The sequence below is a fragment of the Lagopus leucura genome, unplaced genomic scaffold, assembly GCF_019238085.1.
Source record: "Lagopus leucura isolate 7727_CA_CO unplaced genomic scaffold, USGS_WTPT01 Super-Scaffold_100018, whole genome shotgun sequence".
Classification (NCBI taxonomy): domain Eukaryota; kingdom Metazoa; phylum Chordata; class Aves; order Galliformes; family Phasianidae; genus Lagopus; species Lagopus leucura.
In genome coordinates, this window is record NW_024962272.1 from 12,963,485 (window position 1) to 12,981,748 (window position 18,264).

General features: G+C 34.6%; 1 protein-coding gene across 6 annotated transcripts in view; it reads right to left on the reverse strand.

Moving 5' to 3' along the window:
- Nucleotides 1-18,264, reverse strand: part of TUT7 (terminal uridylyl transferase 7) — a 32,063-nt gene that overhangs the window by 9,498 nt on the left and 4,301 nt on the right. For all 6 annotated transcript variants that reach the window (XM_042877388.1, XM_042877392.1, XM_042877389.1 and 3 more), the window contains exons 3-18: nt 15,618-15,796; nt 14,972-15,088; nt 13,756-13,933; nt 13,233-13,321; nt 12,272-12,323; nt 10,412-10,481; nt 8,834-8,960; nt 7,890-8,009; nt 6,524-6,655; nt 5,584-5,764; nt 4,091-5,223; nt 3,815-3,965; nt 3,044-3,130; nt 1,782-1,882; nt 1,205-1,262; nt 388-491 (exon numbers count right to left, since the gene is read on the reverse strand). In XM_042877388.1, the coding sequence (XP_042733322.1) occupies nt 388-491; nt 1,205-1,262; nt 1,782-1,882; nt 3,044-3,130; nt 3,815-3,965; nt 4,091-5,223; nt 5,584-5,764; nt 6,524-6,655; nt 7,890-8,009; nt 8,834-8,960; nt 10,412-10,481; nt 12,272-12,323; nt 13,233-13,321; nt 13,756-13,933; nt 14,972-15,088; nt 15,618-15,796 (2,879 nt within the window). The remainder of the gene's footprint in view (nt 1-387; nt 492-1,204; nt 1,263-1,781; nt 1,883-3,043; nt 3,131-3,814; nt 3,966-4,090; nt 5,224-5,583; nt 5,765-6,523; nt 6,656-7,889; nt 8,010-8,833; nt 8,961-10,411; nt 10,482-12,271; nt 12,324-13,232; nt 13,322-13,755; nt 13,934-14,971; nt 15,089-15,617; nt 15,797-18,264) is intronic.

Genomic DNA, 18,264 nt, shown 5'->3' on the forward strand with positions numbered 1-18,264 from the left:
TTGGCCAATGACTTTTTCCTAAATTGTGTTGTATTCTAGTCCAGGCAAGCTGGATTCCTGTTACTATCCCAAGCCTCAAAAGCTAAGTATGACTTGTAATGGGAATTGAGGGATGGGAAAAGTGAAGTTATATTATTGTCCGTTTCACAGAAAGAATTAAACACTATCACTTATCATTACTGAAGAACTACTATCTTGTCTTACAGATGTATTAACACTGAAGTCTTGACTGCACAATTGATTGCACCACGTCAAAAATAACTCATCTGTGCTTGGAAATTTAAAACTGGAGTAGAACTGGAACCACTTATAATTGAACCTAGACAAAACAATCATTTCATTCCTAAGCAGCCCCGCATTTTATTGCTAAAAACCAGATAACCTTACCAGAGTGTTATATAAACTGATGTCTACTTCAAGACCACTTCTGATATGGAAAAATTTGACAATTGGGACTTTAGCAGTTGTTATAGGCAAGACATTTCGTAGACCTAGGAGGAAATATTTCATTACTAAATGTCTACAATACAGTCATAACAGTATGGAATACTCTCCAAATAATCCCAAACTGTAGTAAGAATGCTACACAATAAAATCTTAGTTTATATCAAAATTGTATCAGTAATACATGATTATCAAATGACTTCAGGCATTTGCCAAACACTTTGAATTATGAATACTACATATTACATATGCAAATATAGTTATGCCCTCAGCCCTCAATAAAACAAAGATTAGTCCAAATGTAACAGCAAAATAAACTTAGGAGGTTGTTTACGATTCACTCTATTTATGTTAAAGTCATGCGAGATAAACCAACACAAGCACTGTAAAACTGTTTCTCTTGTAGATCAAGCAGGACTACTTCAAGCTTGTATTAGGCTACCTTCTATCATTACATTACTAGGCACTAAATGTAAAAATACAATATAGCTACTAACATGAAGCCTCAACCTTCAACTTAAGGCTCACTTTTACACATTAAGGTTATGAATCTACAGTCTGCCCAATTCAGTTGCAGTTTTATAATATTATAACTCAGAAACCTACACATACAAATAAATACAAAAGTCCACAACATAATCTCTTAGTTATCAATATTAAACTCATACAACAATTTCATGACTTTCCATCTACAGGGCCCAAAATTTTCACGTATCACCTGAAGTCATAAACAGAATAACTTATTTCAATGTTTAATTACCTGACTGTTTCTTGAGAACTTTTGCTAAATCTTCAATAATTTTGATACAATCAAGTCCCTAAGACAGTAAGAAAAAAAGTCAAAACTCAAATAATACCTGCTACAAGTGTTTCAAACAAATCTTTTATTAGTTGCCATTTAAGTTTAAAGTTACGTAACTGGGTTTCATATAAAACAATTAGGTATACACCAGAAATTGTTTCAAAATAGCACTTGTAACCTCAGCACTAGACAGACAGTACCTCAATACAGGCTTCTTAAAAGTTTTGTTTTATACATGAAAGACTCATTTCATGTTCCACTGTTTCCCATTCATCGTTGTTCGTGCTACAAAAAATGTTATTTATCTGCACAGCTAATACTAGAAATTATGCTAGCACCCTAATTCAGAAGAAAACTGTTTATGAAGAACTGAGGTTCTTAAACTCATGCACAGATCAATAACAAAAAAAGGTAACGCCACCTTCTTTTGTCACACCTACTTGTGTTTTCCTCTATCTGAAAAGCTTTCATAAGGCTACAACATACATACAGTACAAAGTTTGCATTCACTGGAAAAAAAATCTTGTCAAACTACCTCAGCAGTTTCCAACCCATCCATCGTCATACAGATATCAAGATCACTTTGTTTGAAACCAAAGCCATTTTTTGAGGAGCCAAACAAATTCAGCTTCGTTCCTGTAAGAGATGTGATGGGTTATAATCACATGTTAACAAACAAAAGCTTGAAACCACTGTATGCTTTTTAATACAGGCATGAAAACACTAGTGATTTTTATGTTACTTTAAAACTTAGTTCCTATCAAATTCAAAATGATCTCTGCTTTTATTAGCTAAAGTGAGAAGTCTGACAGAAGCAAATTTGGTGTTTCCAAGTTAAGCATTCGGGCCAGGACTGAAACCAGATTAAAATAGGATTGCTTTCTACAAGAGATCTTTGAGATAAGGCACCTCTGAAGTCCAGGTCCTACATATGTAAGAATCCAGAAAGAAAACAACAGTTTCATACAGCCAAGATCCGAGAAAAAGCCAAAATTTAAAAATATTTCAAAGCCGATAATCTGTAGCAGGAACAGTATGGATCAAATGCTTTTGTCCCTATAAGAAATTTAAAGAAGTATATATATGCAAACATATAGACTAATGTATGTATGCAAGTGCACATACATATAGACAGACAGACAAACTTTGAGGCATTACCAAGTTTTCCATGTCTTGGTAAGTATAAAGAGAGTAGTGACGAAAACACAGAAACATGCATGTAAACTAAAAAATTGTTCTTTAACCTTGGAATCAAGACCCCTACCAGAATTCTTAAAAACAAAAAAGCTTTTTTTTTTTTTTTTTTTTTTTTTTTTTATTAAAGAAGATATAATGAGAAGCCTGGTTAATGAATGAACCTAAAACAGCTATCTTGAAACTGTCCTACTGCTTTTATTTTCTCTTTAACTTGCCCTTGTTCCTTTGTACAGATGCATTCTTATGCATGATGATAAAGTCACAGAAGGGTTAAAATAAAATCTATGGGGAGGCTATTGCTTTTCTTAGTCTCTTTAAGCAAACAAACCACACAACTAACCTAGTTTTCAAGTCTTTCTTCTTTGTTAAAAGAAGTAAAATTCATATCAACAGGAAGAAAGTCCAGGGCATCATACACAAAATTGAGACATTAAGATATGTTAATAATATGACCATTGTAACAGAAGATATACAATAAACAACAATACAGATCAAATGCTCAAAACTAAAATGTTTATTATGCTGACTTGACATGTTTTCTTGGAAAACACTTAAATATGAACCCATCAAAGCATGAATATAAAGGCAGAACTTAATCACCTGGGAATTCCAGTCTAATGAAGTTTTCCAGGTTTTGTCTTATATGTTCCCGAGCCTGATCCTCTATAATATTTGGAGCAAAATCCTCTTTAAAAATGAACAAACAAACAGTTAAGGTAAACTGATCTGTAAAAAGAGTCAACAACAAAGATTGAAATGAAAAAAGGAGGGGAGCATAGTAAGGGGGAGAGAAAAGCAGAAGATTCAAATGTGAGGGAACGATAACAAGGATGAAGTAGAAGGGAAATACCTGTTCAAAGAAAAACATTAATTAGACAAATAATGCATTTTGTCTGGTCAGAAATGGCGAGAGAGAAAGGAAGAAAGTTGGGCCACTCTGAAAAGAACAAAAGTGGAGAAGTGTTATAGAACAAAAGTGGAGAAATGTTATAAAACAGTATTCTGATTTGAATTTTTCAAGAACACTGAAGTCTTGTTGAGAATCGTTACTTGAATTTTTAATGTCAAAGCACCAGTCAAAACACTCCACCATAAAACAAACTCTTAGATTTATATTAAGATTCCTAAACTAGTTGTCAGACAGCCATTGCCACAGAGGCAAACCTAAATATTTTTTATTTCTCAAGATATAAACTCTAGACACAGTCCTACCGTATTCTTACAAATCTTATAAAGTACAGTCATACTGTAGCCAGTGCAGCAAATAAACTAGACACCTTTATAATAATAGCTTCTGGTTATGTCATTGATTTTTGCAGTTGTTTTTCTTTTTTTCTTCCCCATAATAGCATGTAAAGGAGAAAAACTTACGGTAACACTGGACACAAACTTGATCTAGAATAACTGAAAACTTGGGTGTCAGAGGTGGCAGTGGGTCCAGCTCAATTTTCTTGAAGTCTTCTGGACAATCTCGTTTTAAGTGACCTTCCCGTTTGCACAAGCTACACACTACTGTAGGAGACTGCATGAACAGAAAGCAAAATTGGTTTCAAAAAGCATAACCCCTTAACGAAGTTGAACAGTACTTTCATATAACTGATCAGAGAGCATAAACAACATGTGCACATTCTGTTAAAGCTCGCTTACCTTGCCTTTTGTAAAAGCTTGTTTACTAAATTCATAAAAGAGTTCAGATTCTAAACACTTTTCTACCACTGCATTCTCTTCACAAAGATCTCCCTTCTCAGTAAGATCCTCTTGACTGAAACTGATCCTCAGAGATCCGTGAATGTTGTCTTTGAAACGGTTTTCTTCATATTTATTAATGATGGACAAATCATCGTCTTCCTCAGACAGGGCATTCTCATCTCCAGATCCAGGGTATGTATTGTCTAGTTCACCTTTGGTTGTTAGGATACCACCACATGCTGCCTGGTTTAGAAGACTCAATTCTTCCTCCTCTTCCTCCTCCTCTGAGTTAATCACTTCAGCCAGTTGATTCTTTGTTGAATGTATGAACTTCTGGAGGGATTCGTCAAGTTCATCAGTACCTTCAGTACTCTCCTCATCAGCATCGATCTTGTTATCCATTATGCCCGTGCACTCCAAGCCAAACTCATCACTCTCTGTAAGTGCTGTTATTTGAAAACCTTCCAAGTCTGAAGTACTGCATGTCTCTATATCATGATCTGTCATTGTTACAGGGAGATCTCCACCATCACTGTCTTCATCTATTCCCTGATCAGTAGACAAGATATTATTCCATCTTGTTTCTTGCTCTTGTCCTTCTTCTTCCTCCTCCTCCTCATTTCCACTCTCCATCTCTTCACAACTTGGTTTAAAGCCCTCGTTATCTCCAGAAATAACCTCTTCAACTATGCAGTCTGAATCTTCTTGAACAATTCCCAAATGACTTGTATCATCAGCCAGTTCTTCTTCTGTCACGCTCTCTGAGCCATCACACACCTTTGAAGGAAAAGTTCCATGTACCTGAGGAATATCTGTAGTTTCAATTACATAACCTTCCACTACTGCTGTGTTAATTACACCACTGACATTTTGCAACTCAGAATTGTCAGGCTTTACACTGTCACTTCCATTGTCCAGCTTTACAGACTCCTCCTCGTTGGCATTTGGAAGGGACTTTTTTCTCAATTTCACAGGTTTTTTGTGAGGTAAAGCAAAATACTTGTAAGTTGCTCTCAAGCAGTGAAGAATGTATTCGTACATTAGCTGGCTGTTCAGAGTTCTTGCAACATTCCTTTTGACCGAATATGGGTCTAGTAGAAAGAAAAAGTAAGCCAGCAGTGCAGAGGTTAACTTTTAAAAAAGTAATATACTTAGATACTTCAAAAAATTCAAATATTGTATTGTTAGTTACACTAAAATGCCTAGGAACATAAATGTATGAATACAACTGAAGACAATTTATTTTATTTTTTTAAGGCCATCTACATCACTCACATTACTTCTGATAACACCACCCCAAACTGATTTTTTTAAAAACATTCTACAACACTGCTGGGAATAGCAGTTCAAAGTTAAAAAATCCAAAGTTATTGCACTTTTTCTCAACAGCAAAGATAATACCCTGGAAAGTTAATGGCAACAGTTCTATGAAGTCTGTTGATATAACATACCTTCCACAGCTATGCGCTTTTTAGGCCAGTCCTTCAATTCACGCGACACTATTTCTTTCAGTCGTATGCTAATAACCAAATCAGCCATGTTGAACTCCAAGGCATAGAAACGAAGCAGTTCTACCCAAAGTTGCCCTACAGGTGCTGAACATTTCTGTACTGAATCAAATACTAAGGGAACCTGTCAATTACAGAAAAAAAAACCCTTAATATTTAATGCATATACAGATATTCAGATCGTAAAAAAAAATCTGCTTATGTAGAACATGCATTTGCAAACAATATCATTTAGTTTGATTTCTTCATGTCCTATCTGTAAAGTGATATTATAAAATTCATAACTACTTCTGTAACACAGCAATTGCAAGAACACCTGCAAAAAAGGATGAGATATCATAAGCTCTTATTATAAGACATCAAAATAAAAGACTCAGCAATAGCTGAAGAATAGTGTCAATGATTAATAGCAATTGGTTATGTGTCTTTGTTATAATTTACAAATTTCCAAGGAAACAGCACAAAATAGATTACAGATTCTAAATTTTATAGCTAACTGCTGCAAAATGTCATTAGAGAACAACACTATGGGTTGCAGAGTAGTTGTGAAATAAAAGATGTGTAAGAATAGTTCAAAACTAAGATGAAATACAATCATACACTTGATTTAATTTGAAATAAATTTGTTTTAAGTCTACATTTTCTCCCTTAACAGATTAAAACCCAGGGCCTTAGCAAAGAGACTTGAAGTAATACCTGTCAGCTTCTGGGTACTTAGGGATAAGCATAGCAAACTTTGTATGAAGCAATTATGTAATCTTCCATTTCCTCTTTTGCTTTTGAAACATCAAAACCAGAGCAAAAATATAAGTTTTTTTTCCCCCCCCCCAAGAACAGTAAAAACTACTACATGACTACAAAAGGAATGTTAAATATTTCACACCTTGTGCCTTGTAGGGGAAGTTTCTTGTGGCAAATCAGCATTGTCAACAGGGTTATGTTCCCAAATCACAACATCATTCTCAACTTCTTTAAGATGGAAATTAGTTAATTTGTTTAATGAGAAACCTTCAATCTAAAGGAGATAGAAAAAGAAACAAAAATTAACATTACATGAAGTTTAAAGCATTCTTTCCAGGATAATAAGCCAAAGGAGAACAAAGTTTAAAATCAGCTTTCTCAGGCCCTAGAAGATAATCCCAACCTGCTTCCCTCTTATCCCCAAACTTCCCTAAAAAAAGCTCTTGAGGAGCACTGCATTTGAAAGTGAATAGCATCCTGCATTCACTTGCTTAGCATCCTGCTCAAGTATATGTATTTTAATTATACAGTCATATTGTATAGGACTTTTTCTCACATTTAGTGCAGAGAGTGAAGATACTCTGGGAAAGAGTCAGTCATGTAGCAAAGGAAATTGTTAATTGCAAGGCCTGTGTAATTAGTTATGGAAACTAGGACATCCACATTAAATGTTAATTAAATATTACAAGTGACTGTATGAACAAAAATACATGCCACGGATATAACACCTGAATAGTGTCCTAGAGAATTGGTTTCTACCCATAATAGCCTGATCCCAATGCCCAAATGTGCTCCTGAACTGTAGTCCACACTTCCATTAGAAACCCAGGTGTCAAAGTTCAAGACATTGTTTTGCGATATAGCTGTATTAATTCAGAGCTATCAAGGATATGGAAGAAAGGCTGAAGAAATAAGGAAGCAGATTGCTATGCACTGCATTATTCAATTACCTTACTCCTTCAAGCGGCAGCAGTAGCATTTAATTCAATGTCTATGACTGCAAATTTTATCCTTTTACCTATTAGGCAAGTAATTATATATTTATATATATATATAATATATATAATATATATTTTATAATATATAATATATATTATAATATAATATTATATATATAATATATTATATATTATATATTATTATATATAATATTATGTTTTTATATTTTTAATATATTATATAATATTTTTATATTATATATATAATATATAATAATAATATATTATATATATATTATATATATAATATAATAATATATAATATATAATATATATATATTATATATATATATACACATACACACACTTAGTAATATAGTAACTAATATATATATACTTACAAGTTATATAACAATTAAGTGTACATTGGCTGAATCACATTATCTCTGAATTCCTGCAGAAAAGAGTGGCTTACAGCTTTCTCAGCATAGCAAGAAGCTGAGGTCACACCACAAGTGAAAAGATGGATCCTCCACTCACTCGCAGTACCCAGTTTACTAATATACATACCCATGATCCCAAATAGACAGGTAGAAAAGGCTCTTTCCTCTGTTGCAGAAAGAAGATAACCATTAATGCAAACACATAGGGCGACAAACCTCCTTCCTCAGGACGATCCACACAGCACAGCTGTAAAATAAATTGTGCAGTAATTGCAGTTTCAAGAGAAACAGTAAAAAATATTGTTTTCCTTCCAATTAAAAATAAATAAATAAATCTGTCACTGTATATAGTGAGAAAAATTCAGGTATCTTTGAGCTCCTCTTGTGAGATTGATTCTGTTATCGAGATCAGTTAAGAGTCCTGCTGCAAAAATACCACAGAATCCGAGTACACAGAATGGCAAAACAGACAGCATAGTGCAGATTTTCAAAATCATTTTACATAGATGTAACCAAAGTTAAAATGCTTTTCTATGTTCTTCATAAGATTGTATTTTAACTGCATGCACACAAAGTCTTTGAACAAGTTTGTTATTATTTTAATTCAAAAGAAAGTTTTATCTACATAAGAAAAAAATTTTATTTCCAGTCATTTTCACGATGTATTAAGTTTATGCTAACTGCACTACATAGACATCTTTTTGATTTGTTTGGTAATACGAAAGAACAGAACATTTAGAGCTTTGCATGACACTCATGGAATCAATCTGAAAATTCCACTTCTAAAATTTAATGGAACATGGTAAGGCAACAAATCATAGAATCATAGAATGGCTTGGGTTGGAAGAGACCTCAAAGATCGTCAAGCTCCAACTTCTCTGCCACAGGCAGGGCCACCAACCTCCATGTCTAATTTAGGCAGTTTGTAATTTAAACAAAAATTATACCCTTTTTCCAGTACTCTCTCTAAAACAGTTTAAGCAATGGTTTTCTAAATCATACAGTCTTACCAGTATAGTACCAATATTCATTAAATATTTTCACAGATGAAGGAATAAAAATAACTCTTACCTTTGCCCAGTACCTGAAGGCAATCACTAAAGATGCAACAGTAGGCTCCAGTTTTCCAACGGTAGCCAAATGGTTTGTTGTCAGATAAGCATTTTCATTCCCTGCACTTACTTTACAAATAAGGCCACTAAAAACCAAAGAGAAACAAAGTAAAAGACCTTGGAGGCCTTGTAAGAAGAGAGAGAGATCAGACTACATCTCACAAAACAATCTGGAAGGCAGCTGCAAGGGAAGGCTGAACAGCTCTTCCAAGACAGCTTATCTATATTAAAAGAAGCCTGAAAATCAACTTGATATATGATAAGATTGAAAACGAATGCACTATACACAGTCTGCTCTGAAAGTAATGTCTTCTATTTATTTCAATGGAAACTGCAACAGATGCAAAGACCACAGTAAGACTATTTGACAAAGCAAATTCTCAGTTACAAAATACTACTTCTTAACACAATCACCACCATCAGCTATACATTTCCATCAGTAAGACTCAGGAGTCTGAACCAGCAGAGGTGACATCTGTGCATAGCTGTCCAGAACGTGGTCTGTCCTGCGCATTGCTGTCATCACTGCTGAAATGCACTGCCCGTTGCCTCACTGGGCTCATGTCCATTGTTAGACTTCCATAAAAGTTCAGCAAGCATTGAAGAGTGTTAAGGGGGTGCCATTTTTTCCACATCAGGGAATTCAGTTCTGCACCTTTACTTCAAATGCACTTCCATGCCATTTGGTCAGACTGTTCCTCTGCTGCCATCTGTTGCACAGCAACAAAATGCAACAAACTATTGCTGGGAAAGTTTAACTGCTACTGCCATGCCATCAACATCTGCATCTGACTTTGCAGGCCAACAAAATAAACAGGAGACATTACTTTTGGAAGCACGCCTCGTAATTTTCTGTAGAAGTGTGTTCCATTCCAAATTCCAAATTTAAGTTGTTTCTAATGTGTTCAATTCTAATGATATTAAATCACTGAACTGTAAAACCTCAATTCTGATTTCCTTCATGTATCAAAAATATTTTCCCATGCCACACCCACTGCAAAATAGTTTCTACGCTGCTTCCACAGAACAAAAAACATTTTCAAACAGTGAAAAAACAAGGTAGCGGCAAATAACTGGTAATATTCCTGTACCAGAAAGTATTTATAGAATGTTTCATGAATCTTAAGTGATTTCCATTAAATGGGCAAAGTAAAATGTCTTTAACTCGTGCATGAAATATTAGTGAGGCTATGCAAGCTGATCTTGCCCTTAGAGAAATCTTTAATTTAATATGGCATCTATGTTATCTATAAGGAAGCAAAGGAAGTTTCTTCTTAAGCAGTTATCCCAAATGGAGGGGTAAAGGCACATGCTGGAAGCCAAAATGGTTGAAAGGACTGGGAAATACACAGCTGAGGACAGAACAACCCTTACCCTCTTATTCTAGGCTAGGAATGACTTGCCCATGAGTGTTAGTTTGTGTTTCAAGATCCATGGAACTGTAACAATTTAGTAAAGAAACATCACTTTTCAGATGTTGGTACACATAATTTACATTGCTATATACTATTAGAACACAGAAAGTGACAACTGAGACCTTTGCTTTTCTCTGCATACCACCACCGGTATTCTAGTATGGAAATCTGCATCAACTCCAACAAAAGATTCTAGGCGGGAGAAAAGAGAAAAAGGCATATTAAGTATGGTATTGACATAAAATATTTTGAACTGGACACAACTAGAGCAGTTCAGCTGTATTCTGGCAATTTCGTGATTATTTCAAAATTAGTTATTTTATTCATACATCCAAGGATGCTGAACATTAGATGTGATAAATCAACAACACGCTCTTAATGCAAGTTTTTCACATGTGATAGGAAGAGCATGGTCTATATTCTATGATAAGAATTGTTATTTTAAGAAAATACTTAAGAAAAAACGAACTTTACAAAATTCATAAATACTGTAGACATACTTAAGTAGGGATATTTTGGTTGTGCTAACTTTACTGTAGGCAGATAAAACTTTAGACCAACAACATCCATAAAACAAAGGTATTGTGAAAGATTAAAGACATACAACTTTATCTCAGTACCATGTGGAAATAAAGTAATTTAAATTTCCCTTGTAATCTAGAAATGCTCTATGTAAGTATTAGAACAGGCTTGCTAACAAGAGGTAATGTCTTCCTCCTAGACTTTATTTTTCCCCCTCTTATTCTTTATGTAACTCTTCAAACTTAATTTAGATTCTTTTTTTTTTTCCATTAACAGCAAGAAGTACAAATACCGTAAATACCACTACAGCTCCTCCTCTAATTGGAGCATATTGATACAAACTTGATGTTTCATTAGGTCAGGTGCAGAGAGAACTATGAAAGTGTTAGCTATTCAGTGACTGCAAAACTGAAATTCTGTTATGCTCTAGCAACTGAGACAACTGATCTCTTTGCTTTTGCCCTGGAAGTACCACTAATGCCTAATTCTCTGCCCTTGTTATCTCCAGACTCAAAAAAACTAGTATGTTAAAGAAAACGCTATATTTCAAAACACAGATTCTGAGTTCTTTTGGGATCTGGGTGTCCTTTTCTCACCTCCCATTGAGTAGTAAATACTGCTATCCTCAAAGACTGTAACAGTCATTTGATCAGACAAGATCACATACATACAGCAGAGGGGATGAGAGGGACAAATAGAGGAATGACAGAAGGATGGGAAGAGAAAGCTTAGACCAGAAAGTACATTCAAGTTTAATGTATTTGCCTGAAACTATACAGACTGAATTCCCATCTGTGACCAAAATCCAAGGTAAAACGTAAAAAATTTTCTTTTCAAAATTTGCATTTAAAATAACAGAGGTTATTTCCTATTTATTTATTTATTTTTGTCTGGATATGCTCTAGCTGGCTTGAGTATATTTAAGATGTAAAATGTCATTTAGGAAAGTGATATTATATGACCACATATTAGTACACACAGTCATATTCACTGCTTGAAAAATGTGTCTGTATGCAGTCAATAGTACATTAGCTCACTGCATTAACAGACAAGTGCATACAATTACAAGAAAACAGATCACAATCACAGAATCAAAGCAGTCTGATCAAGTTAGAAATGTTCAATCTACTTCAGGTACTATACATGGTTCATACTGCAGTTAGGGAAAGAAATGCACCACCTGCCTTCTTCACTTGTGATGCGGAAGAAAACATCCCATTAGGAATTCCTCATATCATCAGAAATAACTCTAGAAGTCACAAAAAGTCATAAAACTAACTATAAAAACAAGAGTAATTTCTGCCTCTACCAGTGGCAGAAATTTTCTGCATTATTTTCTGCAATAATTTTCAGGTTCAAATTAATTAAAAAACCCTCATAATCATTTGTTTTACATATTCAACAGAAGTGGAATTGATTAGCAGTAACTGTTTAATGGAACTGAATAGGAAGCAACTTACCACTGTTCTGTAGACATTCTTGAACAAGTAAGAGAACATCTGGCTGAGTCATCTGTGAATAAAAATAATAAAGTTGTTTCTGTTGCAGTGAAAAAGCTGATTTCCCACATCATTTATTTATTTATTTATTTATTTATTTTTAAACAATGCCTCTAGGTCAATTCTGTTTTCCTTCCAAGACAGCAAAAGGCAAACAGAGCAAGGTTTTATCAGGAGGAACATGGATGGAAAATATCGTGGAGTAACTGTAAGTTCATTTTTTATCTCCATCAAATTGAAACACTAAAAAATACTTTTTCAGTGAGTTTGACCAGCTTGCTTTCTGAAAGCAGTGGACCTGTCATGTGTCAAAGATTGGAATACAGCTTTTAATATAAACATTTTTAGAATATAGATCATTCTTCTCTCCATTACACTTCAGCATTCATCATTGAAAACGTCTGATTTTAGCTATGAGAATGTAAAACCAGGAATAATTGTAAGTGTGGAAACTTTTCACAGTCCTGAATTTCTTTTCAATGTCTCAAGCACAACAACATAAAAGAAAAACAAAACAAACAAACAAAAAAACCTACTAGCATGACAAATCAATACTTTAATTCGCATAGAAGATGATTTAATGGCTCAAAAATGACACAGCAATCAGAAACTGAAGCACAGATGAGTACAAGAAGCAAGACCATGGAAATGCCATTTGATCCACTGATAATACAAGACAAATAAGTTGATCTGCCCCATACGACTGCTAGGAGTCCAGATGCTTTAGGTATTTTCAGTTTTTTAGAACAAGATTCAATGAAGTATGAAGGCATGTTATATTACAACAGTATTAGTGTGATAGCTCTGTACTACCCAATGCATTTTCATTTTGAAAATGCTATTACCACTTCATGAGTTATATTTAAATTATACACAAAGGTGTAAACCACTGTGACATATTTAATAAAATGGTCTTACTTACGCTGGCAGGAAACTGGATGTCTATGTTTATGTCTGAAGTTTTGAAACCAAATCTGCTAAAGGAAGATCCATACAACCTTAAGGAGCACTCTGCAACGAAAAGAATGCTCCATTTATTTTATTTTACTGACCTAAGTCTGTAGCTACTTTACAACACTGGCAGTGCATTTTACAGCTACCGCTAGATTTGATGACCACAAAAGCTCAGGACGGATCTTCCAAACGCATAACGCTCACTTAGTAAATCCTACCTTCCATTGTTTAAATAGCAAAAGCTTACAGTGAAGGTAATATACTCCCCACATCCTGTTCATCTCTACTTTTCAGTCCAGGTCTATTTAGGTTATTACAATGAGCAACACTATAATTTAATTCTGATATTGCCACATAATATTGTTTAAAGAGACTAGTAACTAAATACAGTATTTTAGTATCCAGCTAGCCAAGTTTTTAAATGAGTTTCCACCTCTGTGAACTTACAAAAATTAACATATCTAGCAATTAGAAGAAACTGCAAATAATACCTGGCAATTTTTGATGCAGTAAGTCTTCCATTATTGTTCCAATCTTGAGCCTTTCTTGTAAATCTGCATTACTTAAGCCAAACTCTTGTACTACATTTTCAATGGCAACATCAATAGCTTTAATCTGTGAAGGTGTTGGAGGAGGCAGGGCATTCAATAGCTGTTCCTCTTGCTTTTCCTTTAAAAGATAAGAAGACTAATGATTCTGTTCAATTGCTTAATGTTCTAGAATGAATGAATGCAACTTATCTCAATTACCATAACCACAGTTGATCAAGACCATGAAGGTAACTGGAAAAAGAACAAGAGAGAAACTGCAATAGGTATAAAACATATATACCAAGAAGCTTCAATAACCTGCAGGGGTACATACATGTGTACATTTACTTGGGTATATGCATCTGGAATGTAAAAAAAGTCATCAACTCTTTCATCAGCAGTGCGTGTGTTTAAGTACACATGTATCTGGAATGTAAATAAACCACACCAACTCTTCAAAATCTAAGAAATAAGGAAGTCTAGAAGTTAATGAGGAAGAAACAGAAAACATGATCAAGACAATTACTGTCTACTTCAAGCTGGGAAAGCAGAATGAAAGAAAAAAAAAAGAGAGTAACACTGAGGTCATGCTAGAAGTTACTTTGAGGTTTGTTCTGAACATGATCAAACTAATTCATGATCATCTAAATAGGCCTGCAATACTCCACAGGCAATTAATTTCATTTATAGTATTCTGAATGGCAATCTTCATCCAGACAGACAGCTTATGATTTTTGCTTATTATTACACCTCACTGTTTTGAACTTTATCAAAACACTTAACTGATGAGATATACCAAATATACACCAAAAGGAATGCATGTAACCAGTCTATTAGAAGAATTATAGAACAACAGAAGAGTTGAAACAGTTTTTTTTTTTGTTATACTTGATCTCCAGATCAAATACTATTCCATGACAAATTAAATAAGGACTTCCTTTAATGATGGAAATTAAAAAGTATAAATTACATTTCAAAAGTGAGAGAGGAAGTAAAGTCCAGGTATTAAGTTTACTCTTTTTATGAGCCTTAATACGTAATACATTTTCAAGGAGCTTCAAATATAGTAAAAAAATAAGAAGATTATTTTAGATACAGTGCAGTTTCACAGTTAATAGCAGGTGAAGACAGCTTCAAAAGCCTGCATTTTACACTTCCTCTACTGTCCTTAACTCACCTTTATGCTTTTCTTGTGTCTTTTCTCCTTAATATGCTTATGAGCAAAAGTCACAGATTCAATCAAAACATCACATAATTTGCAGGCATATTTTGCTGATGGGTAGCTTCGAGGTTGCTAAAATAAAGACAGAAAGAAACCACACCATAAAATAAAGAATAATGCTAACTTAATTTTGTTCAATACCCTTGCTAACAGGAAGACTCTAACACTGAAATCCAGGAATGCTCACTCTATCTTTCCCAACTCTATCTTTACAATTAAAAAGTTCAAACACCAAACATAATGCCAGAAGAAGAGTGCTGCTGGGAAATTAAGTCCAGTACCTTGTTGTCCAGTACCCCCAGAACCATGGTAGAATATATTAACTGAACGTACAATTACATTTTTTTGATCTGCTGGCCCAACCTTTAGTGAACCGATGTTAATTGGAGAGCAGATGGATCAGTCTTTTTTGCAATTATCTTGCTGCCACATTGAGACTTAATATAATAGAAAAGGATAACTTGCCTTCTCTTTACAATTCATCTACTCTGTTGTTACATCGATAATGACCTTCTAGCTATAGCCAGAGATACTGCTCAATACGCATCTCTACATTTTATTCAAAGATTAAAAATATAGGAGATAAATAAAAGAGTGGCACCTTCTTCAGTCTATAAATGAAGTCTCGCTTCAATCGTTCTTCAGCTTGCTGTAAACCTAGAAGCTCTTTTGCTGAAAGCACAGATTCATCTATGACTGGGCCACCCACTTCATCATCTTGATCATACTCATCTTTTCTACTTCTTCTTGATCTCCTTGTTTTCCTGAGCTTCTTCATTTCTTAGAAAGAATTATGAGAGCAAACACAACAAATAAATTCAAATACCATACAAAATTCTGGATTTCATTTCCTCTTTTAATTTCCATTCTACTTAAACGCAAGCCAAAGAATCATCTACTCTGCATGGTATCATAGCCTGTTTTGTGTAAGTGTGATAATAGCAAAAGCGTGCATCTATGACAGAGCCTGGATTATCACTTGTTGCAGATGATGATGAAACACTTGTTCGTCTCACTGAAAATAACTGGCATGCTTATTTAGATGATTTTGCTACAGTTGAAAAAAAATTAAAGATTTAGGTGCCTACTTGAGACATACCAGTATAACGCTATGAAGATACAACATGCCCAAAGTATCAAAGAACTCCAAACACCACTTCTTCTAAGCAATGCCTGTTGTCATTTTGAAGTACGAATTGCTACTAGCCTGAAAAAGATGTGTAAAAGATGTGTACCTCAGGAATGAAAACACATACGCTGGATTTTCATGTAAGACTTTAGATTAATTTTCACTTGAATGGTTACATAAGATGTCCAGGTGCACAGAGTTTCAACATTTCCCTGCTCCTGACAAAGTTTATGTAACTTTCTTAGACTCCAAAACTCTTGTCATACCATGAAGTTTATTTGTAATAGTCAGAAAAAAAAAAAAGAAAAAAAAAGAAAAAAAAAAGATATCTGCTTTACCCAATGTATTTGTAAGGTTTTGTCCCTGCTATTACAAATTTTGTCTCTAATAACTGGCAAAGCAAAACAAGCTAGTTGTGAATTTTCAACCAGTTGTCTGATTTCATTCACTGAACAGCATGTTTGTGCTGGTGTTGTAAGCAGGAAAAGAACAAGAATGGTAACACAACCCCCTCAGGAGCAGAGCAGCACAAGCATATGTTGCAATAAACAGAACTAAGTCTTAGTAGGGATTCTTCTTTCTCCAAAGGACATTCCAAAGAACAGAAACAGAAGTCACAGCCTTGTCTTTACATATCCTTTCCATTTTCTGTACTGGCTCTCCTGCTGAGAATCCTAAGACCCGCAACAGCTGTTTGACCACATTTTTTTTCTGATGAATGCTGGTGCGACTTGGAGAAAACTGTCTATTAAATAAATGTCTCTGAAGGAAAGCATGTGAAAAGCACCTAATTATCATTTACCTTTGTAAGTATTAAGTTCAGAAAAAGCTGCAAAATAAATTAATACTTCTAGTATTATTTATTAGTTGAAGTAGTGACAATCTAACTATAGGCTAACAAGTAAACAAGTACCAAAGGTGTGTTCAAGTTAAAGATTATGCAGAAAAATCAGCACCTCGGATTTGGTAAACTCTGTGTGAGCTAAAGGAAAAAGGCACGAAGCTAAGAGGAAGAGACAACTGCACAGAAGATGTCAAATAAGAGGAAACATCAAAAAAGCATTATTAATAACTGTTTGCTATCTGACAGTTTATGCAGGGACCTCAAGAGGTGAGCTACACCATGTCTCTGCTTCACAGCAGAATGAGCTCTGTCAATGCTGGGTGATGCTCATCCAACCTATTCTCAAAGGCATTTGCACAGACTGTGTGAGTTGTCAAGACAACATCCCAAGTACTTCACAGTGTTACACAGAGAAACTTCCCCTCTATTCTTCATCTGAATCCTTCCTGCTGAATTTCAGGCCTGCTCCTTTTTGTTTCTACTGTTGGAAAGATTCAAACAAGATTACCATAATATTTTCAATAACTGTCCGTATCGCTGAAAGTTATTATCATGGCTGCTCCCCACTAGCCTACAGAAGAAAGGTTTACCCTGTGTTAGTTGATGTTTTTTAGGTGCCCTGGCATTCTTGTTGTTTTGGACTGTTCCTGCTTTATTTATTCAAGAAAGCTGTTGAAGCTAGACACAACACTACAGCTAAGTTTGCCAAAAATATACAAGAAAAAGCATACTTCAGGCTACAATTTTGAGTTCCTACACCTCACAGTACCTTGATGCTGACTACTCATTTTCATCTTCCTATTGATTATGATCCCAGATACTTCTCTGAAGAAATGCTACTTAATAGCTCTTTCTTCTTCATTTGTGCACCCCAACTTAAATAATAGATTTCACGTGTATTCATTTAGTATCTCAACCTGCACCTAGGTCAATTCTTCAATTTTGCTAAATAATTTCTATTCTTCTTCCTGCATTTCTGCATTTAGTTCCTACCAGCTCTGCAGCTCATTTATACTAATAAGAACACTGTCTACATTCATAATCAGAATAGTGTAATAAAGCTTCAACAGAGTAGAGCTCTTGCAGAAGTTTGGTCAATGCTTACTATCACTTTAAGAAGATCACTGGTACTTTTTGTAGCTCTACAACTTTGCTGTATTAATTTCAACCAGAGAATTTTCCTATAGTTTACTTATTCTGGGACTGTCACCCAAGCATTGAGAATACTACTAACAGCAGTATAATACTACTAACTAACAGCAGTATAATACTACT